At 40.6% G+C, this 19,403-nt stretch overlaps 1 protein-coding gene across 2 annotated transcripts in view; it reads right to left on the bottom strand.

The window, feature by feature from the left end:
* The window catches only part of cox10 (cytochrome c oxidase assembly factor heme A:farnesyltransferase COX10), a 136,604-nt gene that overhangs the window by 79,145 nt on the left and 38,056 nt on the right, over positions 1-19,403 (bottom strand). For both annotated transcript variants that reach the window (XM_085963438.1, XM_085963439.1), the window contains one exon: positions 9,940-10,064. In XM_085963438.1, coding sequence (XP_085819564.1) covers positions 9,940-10,064 — 125 coding nt within the window. The remainder of the gene's footprint in view (positions 1-9,939; positions 10,065-19,403) is intronic.

Raw genomic sequence — 19,403 nt, 5'->3', positions numbered from 1 at the left:
ACCGCTGCCAGTTTGAGAATGGTTTCATTGTTAGTATTCCTATTTGCTGGATAAAGATTTATTCCAGAATTATGTAAGTGGTAGTCCATCATTGCAAAAAATCAGTTCTGATACAAAAATCAAGTCGATACGTGTTCAGTTAAGCATGTATAGGGGATTGACATCTAAGTCAAGATGTCTTTTACACTGATACAATTTATACATTAACTGTTCAGAAAGCTAAAGGTTCAACCAATAGGCAATTATATCACACAGTGTGTTGATGTAAAATGGTTTGGGCTTTGCATGAATGCAAACTGTGTCGTGTAGCTCTGATAATAAACTGAGACACATTTAGGTAAGTGGTGAGAGACCACCACAGAGAGTCTTGCACCATTTAAGTATAACTGCAGCCCAGTGTGAAGCAAAGCTCAAGGTGACTGCTTGGGAACTTTTTTAAAGTTCATTTTAATCTTTCCAGTGGACAGATGCCTCGCAGCTAATATCTAAGTAACATTTGTATGCTAATAAGTAGAACTCGGCACAAATACATAAGCATGCTTGGATAAAGCTAAGATTTCCTTGACCAGAGAATACTGCAGAATCACCAGTGCAACTCGTGTCTGTTGGGAACAGCTCATTTGAAAAAGGCGCTGTTTTTAAACTGGCACCTATAGAATAGCAATGTCATGATATAGTGATTTCAAAGGAACTTAGTTTGTATAATCTTAAAAGTGTCTGGATATTTATCCTCAGCCTACAGCATCAAAACAGATAAACTGTTCATTTATCTCACTGCTGTTTGTGGGACCTTCCTGTGTGCATATTGGTTGCCACATTTACCAGATTACAACAGTGACTACACTTCAAAAGTACTTCATTGGCTGTGAAGCACTTTGGAATGTCCTGAGGATGTGATAGGTGCTATATAAATGTTAATTTGTTTGTCCGTTCATTATCTGAACCGTGAGGTTCTTCTATATCCCTTGAGCTGTAATCACTGTTTATTTGATGTGTTTGTTTTCTGCTGCTGTTTGAAGATGATTAAGGCAGTGACATCAGACCTGAAGGTATTTGGATATGACAGGATCTGTAGTTATAACTTGGTTACCTTTAACTGTGTACTACAGGGAAATTCACCATCTTGCAAGTACTGTATCATGTTTTATTTTCTTCTTGGGAAGCAACAAACAAAAGGTTCCATGTAACTTGGACTGTAAATGCAACAGGATAAATAATACGAGTTAAAAAGAAAACTATTGGCTAATCTGAATAACTTTATGTTGCTTTCCTTCTATTAGCAAGGGTGATCACAATGAGATATAAAACAGTTAAGGGTGTTCAATTTCTATTTATTTGAAAAATATATTCACTGATCAACGATCAATTATTGTTTAACTGGATATTAATTGCCAAATGTTGAAGCCTGTGTACAGATTCTAGAATAATGCGAGACCTTTGTGCTCCTCTAAGCTATTGTAGTAAAATAGCTCCATCACTGTTTTACAGAGCTCATAAATGAAGGTGGTATGGAACGAAAGCTCAGATGGTTGAACCTCCATTTGGACATATATTAGCCCATTACGAGTGGACACTTGTAGGATTGAACAAACAAGAATTTAAGCTACACTTTAAATACTGCTAACACCAATTCAAATACAAAACAAGGTAAGCCCACAAATACTCAAAGCACTTGAATGTGCCACAGACTTTAAATGCCAGAACACTCAAGATGCCAAGAATGCACTTTCTAAATGGTCTATTTTTAATCAGTAGATCACTTTCTAATGTTTACACAGTAGGTAAATGTGATTATTAGCAGGCTGTGCCACAATCAAAGGCTTCAGATTGTTGCCAACTGCCATTCTCACAAATAAAGAAATTATTTTTTTGCAATTTAACTTTTTGCCAAATAAACAAATTACCCCAAACTTGGATCCTTATTGATGTGAAATCAACAGGCCAAGCCAAGAGGTTGGACATACTGGAACATAGCTCCTGCCAACCAACACAGTAAGTGCTATTTAGTCTTCTATAAAAAGTGTATTGTTGCACTACTAACAAGCCAGACTTCCTTTTCTAACATAAAACACATTCATCGCCTTGTATTACTCTACATCAAACTAGAAATCGTTTCCACTATAAATATCTGACACCTCCTACATCTGCTGCTTCAATTGCTGGTACTGCAGCCCATTATCTGACTGCACTTAGGCAATAAAACCATACAAATGCAACAACTAATATACTTAAAAGTTGTCCTTCTGCTATGAGGTCCTACTAAGTTATATTGTCCAGAATGAACAGCTGAAGTGAGCTTTTAATTTTAATGCCAGCTACTTCTACAAGATTTGATATTTGACTCACTGCTAAGATTTATTACTCGAGTGTGAGCACAAAAGGATGGAAAGGCTTCTCATTAGCCCACCTCAGCTTTGGCCATTCCATATTTAGAAAAGAAAATTAGAAAGTCTTTTGAAACTTATTGCACTTACGTTTTGTTACTGAACTAATTAGTGTTGCTTAGCCTCCACTCTCAATGATGCCAGCGATACTGCCGGTTAAGAAGTGCTCTCCATTCTTGTAGCACAGCATGAACTTGGTTGCTAAATGTCCATATTTGACAGTGAAGGGTAAAACCATGTGCAGGAATTGAACAACCCAATCATCGTTTCTGATCTTGGTTTTCCAAAGCAAACCTTTTGCCTCAGATAGTTGATATCAGTTTATTTCCCCAAAGTGTAAGATCTTACAATGCAACTGGCAGCCTTGTGCACGATTGTTTACACTTCCAAATAGTTCATTTGTAGAGCAAAATATAAGAAAGCACTTTGCACATTTGGTAATAAACTGGATCTTCAGAAACACTAACATGCTTCATTTATATTTATTTCCAAAAACCGAACTGCATTTTCCATACTGGCAGCTCAGATATAAATCTTTCCCATGAAAACCTTTTCAATATGTATGGGCCCCCCTCTACCATGTCTCCTCAAAGGCGCACAATAAGATCAAGTGATTACAAGTCAATGGTCAGTTACCAGAATGAAATGCTTACAAAGCAAAAAGAATTGATCCACCATGATGGATGTAGCTTAGGTTAAACATGAAAATAAGCAAAGCCATTTTTCTTTTTAAACTGTTGCTTGAACTTGCAATAAATTCATTTGCTTTAACCTTTTTTAGCTGCTTTTTTTTTTTAATTCAGACTCCAGGAGGCTGAGGTTGTGAGTTGGCTCCCTTCCCGACGGCAGACTTGTAGACCCAGTCTTTAATAGGTATATGAGTCTGCAGCTGGGATAAGGGAGCAGTGTAAATGTTGGGAGCTGGCTTGTTGATGCCAGTCTCCTGAAATCCAGTTGCTCAACGGCAGTCTCTCTGAGAGTCTGAAATAAAACAGCGCCAATATAAAAGTGCTTTAACCAACAACTTGCATTTATATAGCACCTTCAGCACAGAGAAACATCCCAAGGCGCTTCATCAAAAGTTGGGTTTTCAGCAGAGTCTTCAAGGGGAAAAGGAAGTGGACAGGCAGAGGGGTTTAGGGAGTCAATTTCAGATCATGAAACCTAGGCAAGTAATGCTGCTGCCCTGAATATTCGGTAAATAGCAACGGAAACAAAGAACTTGAAATAGCGTCTTTCATGGCCTCCGAACATCCCATCGCACTTCACAGTCAATGAAGTACTTTTTGAAGTGTAGTCATTTTTGTAATGTAGGAAGGCAGTTTGATTTTAAACAGCGACATTCATGCTTCAAAGCGATTTTAAGAGAATTTAAGTAAGGAAAACAAGAGAAATCAAACATAATATTAGTATAAATTAAAATCAGCTCTCTTTAACAGCAATATCATTCTGTTGAAGGGGACATTTTATAGGGGCTAAGAGAGAGATTTTCTAATACGTTGGGTGGACTAAGAAGAATCTGCAGTTTTCAATCACAACCGAGAGTGGCTAGGAAGCACTGTATTAATGGGCGATAGGATTGGTTGCATGATTATGTCTAGTTATGGCAGTATGTTCTGATGGAGTAGATGATGCACTGCATGGGTGGCCAGAAATACAAACTTAGAAATGCAGGAGACAGAAACATGTCTGTTGTCTACTAGTTACTTTAAGACCCTCCCATTTCACAAGCCCAACATACAGATGTTTCAGAACATAGGGGATGTTTCTGGGGCATCTCAATAAGACAATAGGAGCAGTGGCATAAAATCTTATCATAAATACACACAACAGCAATTTGGGTTAAGAGACATTTCTTGCTGTATAATCTTACTTACTCATTTAGTACCCCCTATCACCACTGTCCCCGTTTCAAGATTATGGGAAGTGCTTGATCACAAAGTTCACCATGGTTAACCATGTCGGTGTGGGTTTGGCAAACAGGTGGTTAGGGGCTGGCCGTAACAGTCTCCTCCTCCTCCTCTCAGTTTTCCCCCCCCCAAGTTTTCCCACTCCAACACTGGCAGAATTGAGTACTTAATATAACATGGCAATGCATCTCACAGCCCAGCCAAGTCTAGCTGTAACACAGCAATGTCAGAGATCAGACCGCTTTTTCCTTTTCACCTGCTCTTGATGGTGGATAGTGACTGGGAAAGAAACTTGTTTTTATATAGCACCTTTCATAACCCCAAGATGTCCCAAAGCACTTCAGTCAATAAAGCATTTTTGAAGTGCAGTCACAGCTGTAATGTAGGCAAATGCAGCAGCTAATTTGCACACAAGGTCTTACAAATAACAATGAGATAAATGATCAACAACAACTTGTATTTAGTGCTTCTTAAGTGATGTAGGTTGACAGATAAGGTTAGCCAGGACACCGGGAAAACCCCCATGGTCATCTTCGATTAATGCAGTGAGATCTTTTACGTTCACCCGAGAGCAGATGGAGCCTCAGTTTAACATCTCACCCAAAAGATGCCACCTCCAACAGTGCAGCAGTCCCTCAGTGCTGCACTTACATGCTCAAGTGTCTGGAGTGGGGCTTGATCCCATGACCTTGACTCAGAGGCAAGAATGTTACCATTGAGCCATGGTGTAAGTGAAATGGGAAGAACGAATGTTGTGGAGCTATCAAGCGACAATACCCAATTTTGAAATCTGCTAAGGACTTGGAACAACAACTTAAACAATACGAGGCCAAATTTAAAGCAAATAACAAGGTTTTAGAGAGTTGCTGGATCAGTCCATGAAAGCTAGTTTGACAAGTCAAAGACAACAATTGTACTTTTAAGTACAACTCACAGACAAACCTGAAAAAGATGGCTTAAATGATAGTCCTTCCTTTGTTCTTTTCCTTAACTACTTTTTCTCATTTTGATCATTCTGGAATGCTTTTGTTCCCAGTGTGATGATTATTTGTGAACCAAGACCTTGGCAAGAGATCTATCACGTCTACATACAGCTGCTCAGATCAATCACTCAGGTATCCATGTAATCTTAAAATTGTGATTCAGCCAGAGAAGCAGTCACTAATGAAAACTACTTGTATCAATTCAAACTCACCTGTCTTACTTTAAAACAAAAGATCTGTGGGTATATTAAACAGTATTTATTATAGGCATCAAGCATTGATCTTGCTCTATTCACACACCAATTCTAACAGAGCAAAAATGATGGCTGAGGTGCTTGGGGCAATTATGCTAAATTGGATCGCTGAGGGACTATCCTATTATTATTTATACATTCAATCTAAGGTAAATTGTTTGCTGTGACTCTGTCAAATATATTTACACCGATCTCTTGGAATTTAGCCAATTGAATTGAGAAAAATAAGTGTACAGTCCACCACCATCTTTTGACTGATGACAGTTTGTCTGCAGAGAGCCAAAGGAAACGCATTATTTTGTTTCTAATCACAAAAAGGAGGCAGTTTTTCCTTATTGCTCAGGGTAACAACAGGATAACCGACAGCCAGTAATTCAATCAAATGGCTTGATTGACATTATAGACAAAAGAAATGAAGCAGTTCATGATTGTTAGCTGAGCAGTGAAATTCAATTGTTGTCTAAAATTCAGTGCTGGGCATTTATCATATGGTTTAAATCCTTGTTTTAAAATGTTAGCTTTTGACTTTTACACTCTAATTCAGTCTGGGTGAAATGGTAATAAAGCCCAGAGTGACAGCGGTGAATGTTGACACAGGTGAAGATATGCAATCAAGTGAATTTAATGTGCCTTCAGCCCCCATGTTATGATAAAGAGCTTTATTTGGAGATGCCTAAAGATAATTTCTAATGGCTTTTTGTATTCATATCTTTTATGTACAAATTGGGCATTTCAGGTCAAGTTGTGACTCTAATGACAACATAAAAGTTATTCTTTATTCCATTCTGGAGTGAAGTAAATGATGAGACAAGACTTTTGGCTGTTGAACTGGAACTGCTCAAAATGGATGGTTTTTATGGCATTGGTATGCTGGAAATTGGGAAAGGTTAATATCTTGGGAGTTACAAAAGTTCCATTAGTTTCATTATAGAAGTAATTGACAACACAGGCACAAAATGGATAATTGCAGAAATGCATGCTGTGCGTCAACAAAAAGAACAGGAATAGAAATAATTGATAGTATTACCCTGGTTTAGGTTTGCAGTAAAGTTAACTCACGTGCTTTACTGGCCTTCATGAGTTTACTCTCCGGTTTACATTATTTTATAGTTTATCAAATAAAACCTCATCTACTCCTAATTATAAACATGCACTGTGCCAACTCACAAACTGTAAATGACACTAATGTCTTCATACGTGGTTCTAAGGCAACATCATGAAACCACCATGGAATATTTTGACATGTCGCTATCACAATCACTTCATCAACCAAGAGATGAAAGGAAGCACCACTGCTTAAGGCAACCTGTCTGGCTAAAACCAAGCAGACTTCACAGAGGCCGATCGGGTATTTTTACTCCACTTCTGCGGAATGTTGCTCTCTAGTCTGTGCTCTGATTGCGCAAGGTCTGTCAAAACGATTCCTCATGGCTTGAAAAACAAAAAAAAATCTATATTTGTAGCTTTGCGGTCCTGCTGGTAACCGTTTTACCAACAGCTGAAAAAATAACACTGGGCAAGTCAAATGCATAATTGCCAGAGTATTTCCTGTGGCAAGGTAAACAAAGTGGTAACATCATTGGGGGGAAAAGAAAACAGGTTCTATCTTACTTCACAGTGATACATGCAATGCATTTAGAGCAAGAAAGTGCATCACATCCAGCTGCAGGTCTTGACCCAAAGCAGAAGTACAAAATGGAAATGTTTATTAAGCCTACACAAGTAACCTCCATTTGTACTGCAGAACACTGCACTCAGTTGAACGCAGTTCATTCAGCTGCAGCCACAGGTCAAAAGTCTTCAGTAAAAGTGCAATCTGTATTGGTGTAGAACTGCAACTTCCATGAAACATTTCCAGATTACAATTAATTTATACAATGTTAACTCTTACTAGAACTGTCATGTTGTGAACACCAGTGTAAACAGCAAAGGTCTAGTTTGTCACCTAACACCAGTGTAAGCTGGTTACCTCGAAACAAACAGTTACATGAGCAAAAATGTGGCAAACTCAATGGTCCCAGCGAGTCTGGCAGATCTTCCCTTCCAGCTGGGAACAGAGGAAGATAAAACGCAGAGACATAGACATGGGCAGTCCGCCAGGTCTTGTTAAAAAGAGAAAGTCCCAACGGCATTCACAGAGACTAAAATGCTAGAAATGAAAGAAAGATTTGCATTTATATAGCGCCTTTCACGGCCACCTGACGTCGCAAAGCGCTTTACAGCCAATGAAGTACTTTTTGGAGTGTAGTCACTGCTGTAATGCTGGAGGATAGTTAGAAGTCACCTTATTCGAGTCAAGTAAGATGACCCACCAATGCGCGGAAGTGTGATGTACTTTTTATTTTGTACTTTTACATAATGATAAGTTGTATTGATCAAATTAAGTGTGGTGATTAGAACTGCTGCTCTGTATGTTCACCTCTGAAATAAAGCAATTTATTGATTCGTATCAAGCCTTGTGTCACCAAGTGTTTGCACATGCCGCCTTTGGAGAGATTAAAGAAGTATACATACAAAGGACATGAATATCCAGTTCAGGTCACAAGGGGTATGATTGTCACCTCCCAGGTTACACCCTCGTACAAGTAGATATAGGACTGTGTGAGACAACTCCCATAAAAGTAATACATTCAAATTGCTTATTGGAGCGACTGATGCCATTGAACCCAAGAGGTTATCGACAGCAGATCCTAAACTTGTAACAGTCAGCTGGGTTCAGTTAGTACCACTATTGCCTTGGCGTCAGAAGGTCATGGATTCAAGTCCTACTCTAGGACTTGAACAAAAAATCTAGGTTGACTACAGTACAGTACTGAGGGAGTGCTGTACTATCAGAGGTGCCATCTTTCAGATGAGTTGTTTAACCAAGATCCCGTCTGCCTATTCATCCCTCGTCCAACAGCACCAAAACAAACTAACTGTTTGTTTATCTCATTTGCTGTTGGTGGGACCTTGCAGAGCGCAAACTGGCTGTTACATTGGATCACATAACAGTGACTAACTTCAAAAGTACCTCATCAGCTGTGAAGCACTTTGGGACATCCTAAGGATACGAAAGACGCTACAGGAAACTTTGTGCTATCCGGAGGTGAGCTATCCGGCAAAAATCAGCAGCCGTTTTTTATTCTTTTTGTTTGTTTTTTTTGCTTTGTTTGAACAGTCAAGCTGTGCAAGGTCTGTAGCTATAGCAACAGCTTCACATACAGAGCTTGCAGGCCACACCCGAGTGTTTAGAAGCTGTTGCTAAGCAACAGTGTTTGTTGTCAAATACAGAGATAAGAATCTCCGTATCTCTCAACATTAACTCTGGAGAGTACGGCAGTTTTGAGGCAACGGCAGCAGCTCGGTCCCGTGGGAGCCGGATAGCACAAAGTTTCCTGTATATAAACACAAGTTCTTTCTTCATGCCATTGTTTCTCTTAAACATTGTTTACCTGGGGATCGAAAACTTACATTACAATATGCATTAATAATAATTTGGCCTCATTGTTCAAGACTACAAGCTTTCAGAAGACAGAAAGGTACCAACAAGAAGTTGTATTTATATAGCGCCTTTAACATAGTAAAACGTCCCACGATGCTTCACAGGAGTATTATAAGGCGAAACATTTGACACCGAGCCACATAAGAAATTAGGGCAGGAGGTAGGTTTTAAGGAGCATCTTAAAGGAAGAAAGAGAGGTAAGAGAGGCGGAGAGGTTTAGGCAGGGAATTCCAGAGCTTAGGGCCTAGGAAACAGAAGGCATGGCCACCAATGGTTGAGCGATTATAATCAGGGATGCTCAAGAGGGCAGAATTAGAGAAGTGCAGATATCTCGGGGGGGGGGGGGTGGGCTGAAGGAGATTACAGAGATAAGGAGGGGCGAGGCCATGGAGGAATTTTAAAACAAGGATGAAAATTTTGAAATCGAGGCAAAAATAAACCACTGCTTCCAAGTCCACGTGTGGTTATACTGTAAAATCCATAGACATGCAATGTTGATACGAGCACATTCCTCATGAATGAACAGTATCCAGAGTACAATCTGTTCCCTACTTAAAATGAGCTGGTGTATAATGCTTGTTAAGCTACTTAAAAATAAAAATGAAACTTTTCCTAACCTATTGCTTATGACACAATTTAATGTACTTGTACTTACACATTTAATCATTTAAATGCTGGCAGAATTTCAAAGGCTTTATAATTGTTTTACTTGCCACTTTTACATGTGGCAAAGCTATAAGATTATCTTTATTACAAATGATATGGCATTGAAAATTTTGCTTTGCTCGTGGAGAAGATCCTTTCGCCAAGTGTTTTTAACAGACACTAGTAAAACATTTCCTACCCAGGAAAGGTGGTGAAACTCACATCCTGCACAAATGTGCTCTGCTTTTGGCCTGGTTTGTGTTAAAATGAATAACTCACCTGGTTAATAGAGTTGGCAGCACAGGAAGCAAGGCCTGTTCCAATAGTGACGAGAAGGAAACAGCTCAGGTCAAAGGGTACAGGTGCCATTGCAAATCCAGCAGACGCAGTTGTTGCAACTAAAGCTGAAAGACACAAGAAACAGGAAGAAAGGAAATCATGTATAATTTCAGAAAATGTCATTATGGAGAGCTTTTTTGGTCACGTTTTAAGAAGAAGTTTCTGTCTTCGAGAATGGTTGGAAAAATCAGTCAAACATGCTTTATGCTGGTTTCAGTGGCTATATCATTTTAATGCACATGTCCTGTGCCTTATACATGGGCCAAGAATGAGGCCGGACTAGGTTTTGAGATAGCATGCAGAGATTTTCTTTTTTAAAAGATGTCAGGCTTGGAGAGGCTGCAGCCTGGATGATTCAATGCTGATTATTTGTTGATGTATTCACTATCCCCCCTAGAATGTGTTAAGTGCAAAAGTCTATTATGTACTTATTGTAAGTTTTGATAGTTGCCATGACACCCCAAAACAAATCACAAATAATGCTGACAAAAAGGCCAGGAAACAATCCAAAACATTCGTGCTAGACTAAAAAAGTGCATTTTAAAAACTAAAGTTCATCTGAGACAACTAAATATACCCCGACAGTATGTACCAGTTGTATGGACTTCAGAAATGGTTATAAATTTGAATGGTATTGTCGTAATTAATAGAATTAAAATCAAGTTGCATGAGATTTGCTTGAACTGAATCCAGTGATTAAGATTGAAGGAGCTTGACTGAATCTTTACTTCTATCTGCATACTTTTCAGTGCTGTAGCCATTTTGTGGTCAGCTATTCAAGGTGCCCTCATACTCAACAATGCAGAGTAATTTCCCTGGCCAATAGGTCTGATGCAAAAGCAATGCCCGAGTGTTTTGTCACGTTCTCATCTTCCAATGTTCGCTTTCCATCATATAAATCGAAGCTTCTATCCTTCATGCATGAAACAAATGCCAAATGCTATAGAACAATGGAACAGAAGAATTTCGAGGCAAGAGTGATTCTGGGAAGAGGGGAGGTGGAAAAGAGGCAGCATTGCAGTAATTGGCCAACCTCATTGGCCAAGGTCCCATCAAATCTCCCGTTTGGCATTGATCAACAGTTCTTCAATATAATACATCAGAAGGAGCTCGCTAGAAAATTACAGTGGGGACCAATGAGCTTGCTAGAAAGAGACAGCCATAGCTAATTAGCTGGCTAAAAAGTGACACTCATTCAATTTTGTTTTATTGACAGATAAACTGTTTTCTCATATAATACTGGGGATCTCCTGTGCCAGTTCTCATGATAAGTCTGATATAAGAACATAAGAAATAGGAGCAGGCCATTCGGCCCTTCAAGCCTGCTCTGCCATTCAATAAGATCATGCCTGATCTTCTACCTCAACTCCACCTTCCCGCACTATCCCCACATGATAAGCAGTTTTATAAGGATAGGACCATTATATCACATAGCAACGTAATAAGACACTCTTGTACACTAAGGTACAGTTGTTTTCCTTTAAAACCACAAAGTCTGATTGTTGTTAAGTATCCACAGGGTGAGGTCAGTCAGAGTTCATTTTCCGATTCAACCAGTCAATCTCCTATGATGTTACTCATAGTGAGAGTCAGAAAATGCCTGGTTTTATAATGTGGATCTGCCAAGTCCCAGCAGCAATCAGCCCCAGCAAAGTCAGAGATGCCCCCATCTCCACAACAGATTAAGCTATTTCTTTCAAGAACCCCATCCTTGCACTCAAGAGGTTTTCTCCTCCTTTCAAAAAGATCTTGCCATACTTTCTCCATGCACTCCAACAGGACACTGTGGCCAGAGAAAACTGCCTATATGCAAGTTACAACCACTGTGCCAAGATTCATTCAGGTTTTAGATAAACCCTTCTTCCCGTCTATTCCCTCACTTTTTTTTTAACCTTATCTGTCAGCTACTCATCTTTTACCAGCTGTATCAGAACAAACCATCCAAGATACAGGGTTAGATCACAACCTGAAATCAGGGGCTGGATTTTCATTGAGGAGGCGGGACTACAACTTGTGGGTTTGTAGTCCCGCCTCCATCGAGTTGTAGCCAACCCATGCGATTTTGACTTGATTGACCTTGTTGAGCCCGCCCAGTGGGCTCAGCAGGCCAATTAAGGGCCACCCGGCAACAGGTGACATCACAGATTGATATTTCATCTGTCATGACCTTTTGACAGATGAAATATCAGCGTTTTACAGCTGTTTGAAGCTGTCAAAGACTGACAATCTGTACTCCAAGTTAATTCCTTCCTCTCAGGATGATTTAGAGATCTCTCCGAACAGAAAGCTGAATGCTGCAATTTTTGACAGATCACGGCCATTCTGCTTTCTGTGCCGGTGAGATGAGGGACTCCCGAGACCTGAAGGAAGAAAGGTTGTAAAGGTAAGTAAAACTTATTTAAACACTTTAAACACACTTACCTCTGCACTCATGCACCCATCACTCACCTGAACACCGGACATCTCGACCCCTCCAAGCCCTTCAGTCCGACGGCCTGCCTCGCTAACTTGGCATGGTTTGGAGCTGTCGGGAATCCCACACTTTATGAAAATAGGGATTAGGCTAAAAACTGCCTGTTAACTACCTGTTAACAGGCAGTTAATTGGCACTAATCCCCTTCCCGCCTCAAGGAGGCGGGTCCCAGCGCGGGTCGGGTACCCGTTTCCTTTGAAACTGGCATGGAGGCGGGTTGGGTGCGGGACGGGTTCGTGCCCCCCGATTTCGGGATTTTAACCCCCCACACGCCTCCAATCCCGCCTCCACGGCCCAATGAAAATCTTGCCCAATGTCTGTGGTTACATTGCTAAGGCTGTCTCTGACACATTTGGTTACATAGCAAGATCCATGAATTACTTTCTCTGACTGTTATTTTTTATTGATTATAAATACAGTAACAGCAATGCACAGAATACAATGAACAGTTTCCAGCTATAACACACTTGAACAAAACAACAATCTACCTTGTAACAATTGGGTATGATGCTCAAATGTCTGGGACTAAATTACACAAACTAGGCAGTCTTGCATCTGTTTGAGGCCGGAATGCCCATAAGTGGCAGATGCCTGTGTACGCCGAAGACCAAATCAACGGTGGCATAGTGGTTAGCACTGTTGCCTCAGTGCCAGGGACCCGGGTTCGAATCCGGCCTTGGGCGACTGTCTGTGTGGAGTTTGCACATTCTCCCCGTGTTTGCGTGGGTTTCCTCCGGGTTCTCCGGTTTCCTCCCACAGTCCAAAGATGTGCGGGTTAGGTTGATTGGCTATGATAAATTGACCCTTAAATTGACCCTTAGTGTTAGGGGGATTAAATACGTGGGGTTACGGGGATAGGGTGGGATATGTGTTGGTGTAGGGGTTACGGGGATCGGGTGGGGTATGTGTCAGTGCAGGCTCGATGGGCCGAAATGGCCTCTATCTGCACTGTGGGGTTTCTGTGATTTCTGTGAACTAGGGACTCCCCACAGCTCTGAAATTCATCCCACAGCCATCTCTTACTTTGCATAATACATGCATTTTCTCTCAAACCTACTTACATTTCTACAAATGGTTCATGCCACATCAATGTGACTGACTGTACTGAATACACAAAACGATACATTAAAAACACTGCTGAGGCGATATCACACAGTATATAGAAATGGAAAATCACAGGTAAGATTATTTGCATATTCTGATGTACAAGGGTTTAGATTAGGAGAGCATTTTCAGGCAATATGGAACTGACATTTATTGCTTCCAGTAATGTTAAACATATTGGGCCGGATTTTGGAATAAGAATAACGGTGAGGTTAACAGCGCTCACCGTTATAATGGGGTAAATCAGACAGCAACTTCTGGCGTTCGCACATGCAAGTTAAACGCGCAAATCGGGAAGTTGCCGTCAGAGATACCCCGCTCCTCCACAGGGTACACTGTTGCAATCCTCACCGATAGACTCGGCATTGAAATGAATGCAACGGCGTGAACTTGCTGTACTTGCCCACTAGTTCTGCATTAAAGACAGCTGAAAAAGTTAGGGCTGGTACATTCAGGAGTAAGTGCATGATGTGATGATTTCTGCTGAACAACCTCTCTGAGCCCTGAAAATTAAATTTTACAAGTACAATAACTTTCTGGACATCATTTACATCTAATTTAATATTTCCTGCTTTATACTTCCTGGTTTAGACTTTGCGTGTCTCAGTAAGGATTCTTCAATCTGATTGGTTGAAGAGCGTCACTGTTTCTTCACCTACTCACAGACACCACAATGCCCTGTTGTGGGTGTCACGCTGGATCAGACAGTGGATTAGAACAAGGCTGTGGTCTAAAGCCTGCAAAAACTTTGTGGGTAGCTGTCAACAAGGTGAATGTCAAGCGCCGTTCCTTCGCCGCTGACCGCAAAATCCGGGCCATTAAAAGTTTAGCCTGGTTCATTCTCTTTTTCCTGGTTATCTTTTAGTATCCCTTCTGTCCTGAGCACCATGCAATATTGTGTAAGAGGGCAGGCTAACAGTTTGCTCCCAGATCTCCGCTTATGCCATCTTTTAAACCAGGCAGTAGAAACTGCAGAAGAAGAGAGAGCAATGAATCTCCCTGCAAATTATCCACTCTGGCAAAGTACCTTCCCCAAAAGTCCTTTTGTGGGGAACTAAAAGGACCAACCTGAGTTTACCCACTCCATATCACAGCATGTTAGCATGCTCATCATTGTTGAGTACCAGGTTGTGGATACAAACTTCTTTTTTAAATAACTGTCTCAGTCATTTCCTCTCCTGGACTTTTGCCAATACCAGATAACAACACATTTCTGGACTCCTTGCTGCAGTACAGTTTAATCACTTGATGAATTACTAAATTCCCTTCAACAGATGCTCTTCAGTCTTGTTTACATACACAACATGCAGTTGCTGTTATCCTTTTACTGCCAGGCTAATAGAATAAGATAACAGCTAGTTCATTACAAGTATAGGATGTCATCTAATACCATAATTTTAGTAATGGCTGCTCATTAGTTTCTAGGTTCATAATGCATAATCTTATAATGGATTCCTTTATATAGTTTAAAATATAGCTATGGCATATGGGCACTGATGGCACACGGTGTGTAACAACCAAAATTATTTTTTGTAACTGAATAATTGGTTAGGAGACCAACAAGAGTTGGGGCTTCAGGTCCGGGAGAGTTAACTAAAAGAGTTAAATGTTTTAAAGATTGTTTAAAATAAAAGTCCACCGTGCAGTTTTTGGTGTTGGTTAGCGTGACGCATGCAAAAACCTGTCACCATGTTTAACAATCTCTAAAGCAAACTGCTCCTGTAGACTTTGTTTGTCTGATATGGAGTGAACATGTGTGAGGATACACCTAACTTACCCAAGTCCAGAATGTTTAGACGCAGAGCTAAGGCTAGGGACCCCCCTCCCCAAATGTGGTACTGTTGGAGTTTAACCAGCAAAAACCACATATTTTGACAATACAGAATGATAATCTTCCCATTGCTTGTCCTGCTAGGGCCATTATAATGGGGAATGAGGAAATGGCAGAGAAATTAAATAAATACTTTGTTTCTGTCTTCATGATGGAAGACACAACAAATCTCCCCGAAATACGAGAAAACAGTTTTGAAAGAGGTGGCCACTGGGATAATGGATGCATTGGTTGTCATCTTCCAAAATTCTATAGATTCTGGAATGGTTCCTGCAGATTGGAGGATAGCAAATGTAACCCCGCTATTTAAGAAAGGAGGGAGAGAGAAAACAGGGAACTACAGACCTCTTAGCCTCACATCAGTAGTTGGGAAAATGCTGGAATCTATTATAAAGGATGCAATAACTGGGCACTTAGAAACTAATAGTAAGATTGGGCAGAGTCAACATGGATTTATGAAAGGGAAGTCCTGTTTGACAAACCTATTGGCGTTCTTTGAGGATGTAACTAGTGGAGTAGACAAAGGGGAACTGGTAGATGTGGTGTATTTGGATTTTCAGAAGGCCTTCGATAAGGTCCCACACAAGAGGTTGGTGAACAAAATTAGGGCACATGGAATTGGGGGTAATATACTAGCATGGATTGAGAACTGATTAACTGACAGAAAACAAAGAGTAGGGATAAACGGGTCTTTTTCAGGATGGCAGGCTGTGACTGGCGGGGTACCACAAGGATCGGTGCTTGGGCCCCAGCTATTCACAATCTATATCAATGATTTGGATGAGGGGACTAAATGTAACATTTCCAAATTTGCTGATGCCACAAAGCTAGGTGGCAGTGTCAGTTGCGAAGAGGATGTGAAGAGGCTTCAAGGAGATCTCGACAGGCTCAGTGAGTGGGCGAGAACATGGCAGATGGATTATAATGTGGATAAATGTGAAGTTATTCACTTTGGCAGAAGAAACAGAAAGGCAGAGTATTTCCTAAATGGTGAAAGATTGGGGAATGCAGATGCTCAAAGGGACCTGGGTGTCCTTGTACATGAGTCACTGAAAGTGAATGTGCAGGTGCAGCAAGCCATTAGGAAGGCAAATGGTATGCTGGCCTTCATTCCAAGAGGATTTGAGTACTAGAGTAAAGAAGTCTTACTCCAATTATATAGGGCCTTGGTGAGACCACACCTGGAGTACTGTGTACAATTTTGGTCTCCTTACCTAAGGAAGGATATACTTGCCATAGAGGGAGTGCAACGAAGGTTCACGAGGTTGATTCCTGGGATGGCGGGACTGTCGTATAAGAGATTGAGTAAACTAGGCTTGTATTCTCTTGAATTCAGAAGAATGAGAGGGGATCTCATTGAAGCATACAAAATTATTTACAGGGCTTGATAGGGTGAATGTAGGGAGAATGTTTCCCTTGGCTGGGGAGTCTAGAGCCAGGGGCCACAGCCTCAGGATAAAGGGTAGGCCATTCAGGACTGAGATGAGAAGAAATTTCTTCAGAGGGTGGTGAATCTTTGGAATTCTCTACCCCAGAGGGCTGTGGAGGCTCAGTCATTGGGTATATTCAAAACAGAAGTCGATAGATTTCTGACTAGTAAGGGCATCAAGGGATATGGCAGTAAGGGCATCAAGGGATATGGCGATAAGGCCGGTGAATGGAATTGAGGCAGAAGATCAGCCATGATCTCATTGAATGGCGGAGCAGGCTCGACGGGCCAAATGGCCTACTCCTGCTCCTATTTCTTATGTTCTTATTAGGTTTGAATATTTGCTAAGTGGGCAGGAAGTAGCAGGGCCTCCATATGAGCAGAACAATGAGCAGCGCAACTCACTGGAAAATGTATACCACCATCCTCTCGACCACAACACTGAACACACACCATTCCCATCAAATAATAATTCCATCAATTAGAGGTGCATAGCTTCCGTGGATGCTACTTGCCTTTGTACAACTCAATCTCTGTAGGCACCAAACCCTGGACATATGAGCATGTGTTCTCAAATACAGCCTTCAGGCAACACCTTCAGCGGCTGTTATCCCAAGTCTCAGAGTTCCCTCATCCACTACATGATATCAGTCTTTGGCGCATTGCACTGAAGTCACTACTGGAAGAGTCTGCTGTTCTGTTCCACTGCTCTTCTGTGGTGATCATCTGGAGTAAGGGCGCACACACTGCTTTTCCTTCATTCAGCTCACTCATTTTAAAATTTGAGGACACCTGATTGTCTTCCACTTCTCCACCAGTGGGGCTCTTCTGCTATGGTGGGTATGAGGTCGCCTCTAATTGTATATGCAAAGTTAAAAATTAAAGCATTTTGATTTTGTGCCAAATATGGGTTGTGTGCAAAACTCCATTAACAATTAAATTATGTTAAGTAAATAGCAGAAAATAGACAGACTAGAGTGCTAGTTTTGAAACAAATGAACAAAAATGACTTAAAAAATAAAAAAAGTCAAATCATGAAACTGGCCGTTTCATTAACATTCCTTGAACATGGGGAAATTAATTTCTGTGCTGTAATTGAAGTGGCCAGTAACAGATGGGTAGTTAATTAAATGCCAAACTTAGAATTGCTTTGTTCATTTATTACAATATTTTTGCCTACACAACTGATCTTTATAAAAGGCAAGTGGAGAACAAATGAGTTGTTTAATTGCCACCACTGACCTTGCAAGATGTATTTCATCCCATAAATGCAGCTCCAATGGCAATTAAATTGTTTTAATGGATCCTTTTAGTTAATTATTATAAATGGTCAAGTAACAGAAGCAACGTACACTTTCGTTAGTGCCATAATGAGTGGAACTTATATAACAATCCCTTTCCATGTCACGGAAATGAATTGCACGGCATTCTTTGAATCAAACTACAGCAGTGAATAAAAGCAACAAATTTTTAAAAATTAATTGCACTCAAAGGGTATAAAGATCACAGTAAGTGAAACCCTCTTAAATGGCATCGCCGTTATGAAAAACAAATGTTCCTTCTATCCAGATGTTCTGTTTAAGCAAACACCATGGAATGCAAGGGAAAAGAATTGGTGCCTGGACAAATATTACCTTCAAATGAACGTTTTCAATCCCAGGGTACTCACTGACTGCAGTCTGGTATTTCAAATAGATTCAAGCCAAAGAAATGAAATCCTCTACTGAACAGATCAGTTTCTTCACAGTTTATGAGTCCTAATGTAGAAATCTAATTTGATTGAAAACATATAAAAATGAAAAATGTAACCAGGCTACCAATTTTCTCTCCTCTCTCAAAGATGTTGACTTACACTGGGCTTTTAGATGAAACGTTAAACTGAGTCTGTCCTCTCAGGTGGATGTAAAGGATGCCATGGAGAAAAGCAGGGGAGTTCTTCTGCTCCTGTTATTGACCTGAGCAATATTTATCCCTCAAATAACATCACTAAAAACAGATTATCTGGTCGTGTATCTCATTGCAGTTTGTGGGACCTTGCTGTGTGTAAATTGACTGCCACATTTCAAAAGGTGCTTTGGGACATCCCAAGGTGGTGAAAGGGGCTATATAAATGCGAGTCCTTTTCTTTTGACATATTGACCATTTGATTCCCCCTCATCATGCCAGTGTAATCTAGATGCTGCTGGAGACAAAAAGAGTGGAATGGAAATATTTCCAATTTCTACAAGCACAGCGCATTAGCTTGCAAAATTCACATTTAAATCTAACAAGGGTAAAAGTAGCAACTCTCTTTTTGATATAGAAGCCTGCTGCATAGTCCATGCAACAGAAAAAGAGCATTTTACCTCTGTTCAAAAAAAGTATTTCTCACTATTTTGGCTCAGTGGTAGCACACTTGCCTGAGTGGGAAGGTTCAAGCCTCACTCCAGGACTTGAGCATATAATCCAGGCCGACACTTTGGCCGTGATTGTTTCAATGGAGGTGGGTTGGGTGCAGGTCAGGTGGATTCAAAAATAGCCTGTCAACTACTAGCATCTACCTGTCAATAGGCAGGTAATTGGTTTTA

Source organism: Somniosus microcephalus, chromosome 21, assembly GCF_052327205.1.
Source record: "Somniosus microcephalus isolate GS21.2 chromosome 21, FLI_Smic_1.0, whole genome shotgun sequence".
NCBI lineage: Eukaryota > Metazoa > Chordata > Chondrichthyes > Squaliformes > Somniosidae > Somniosus > Somniosus microcephalus.
This window is presented reverse-complemented; position numbering and strand designations above follow the sequence as displayed.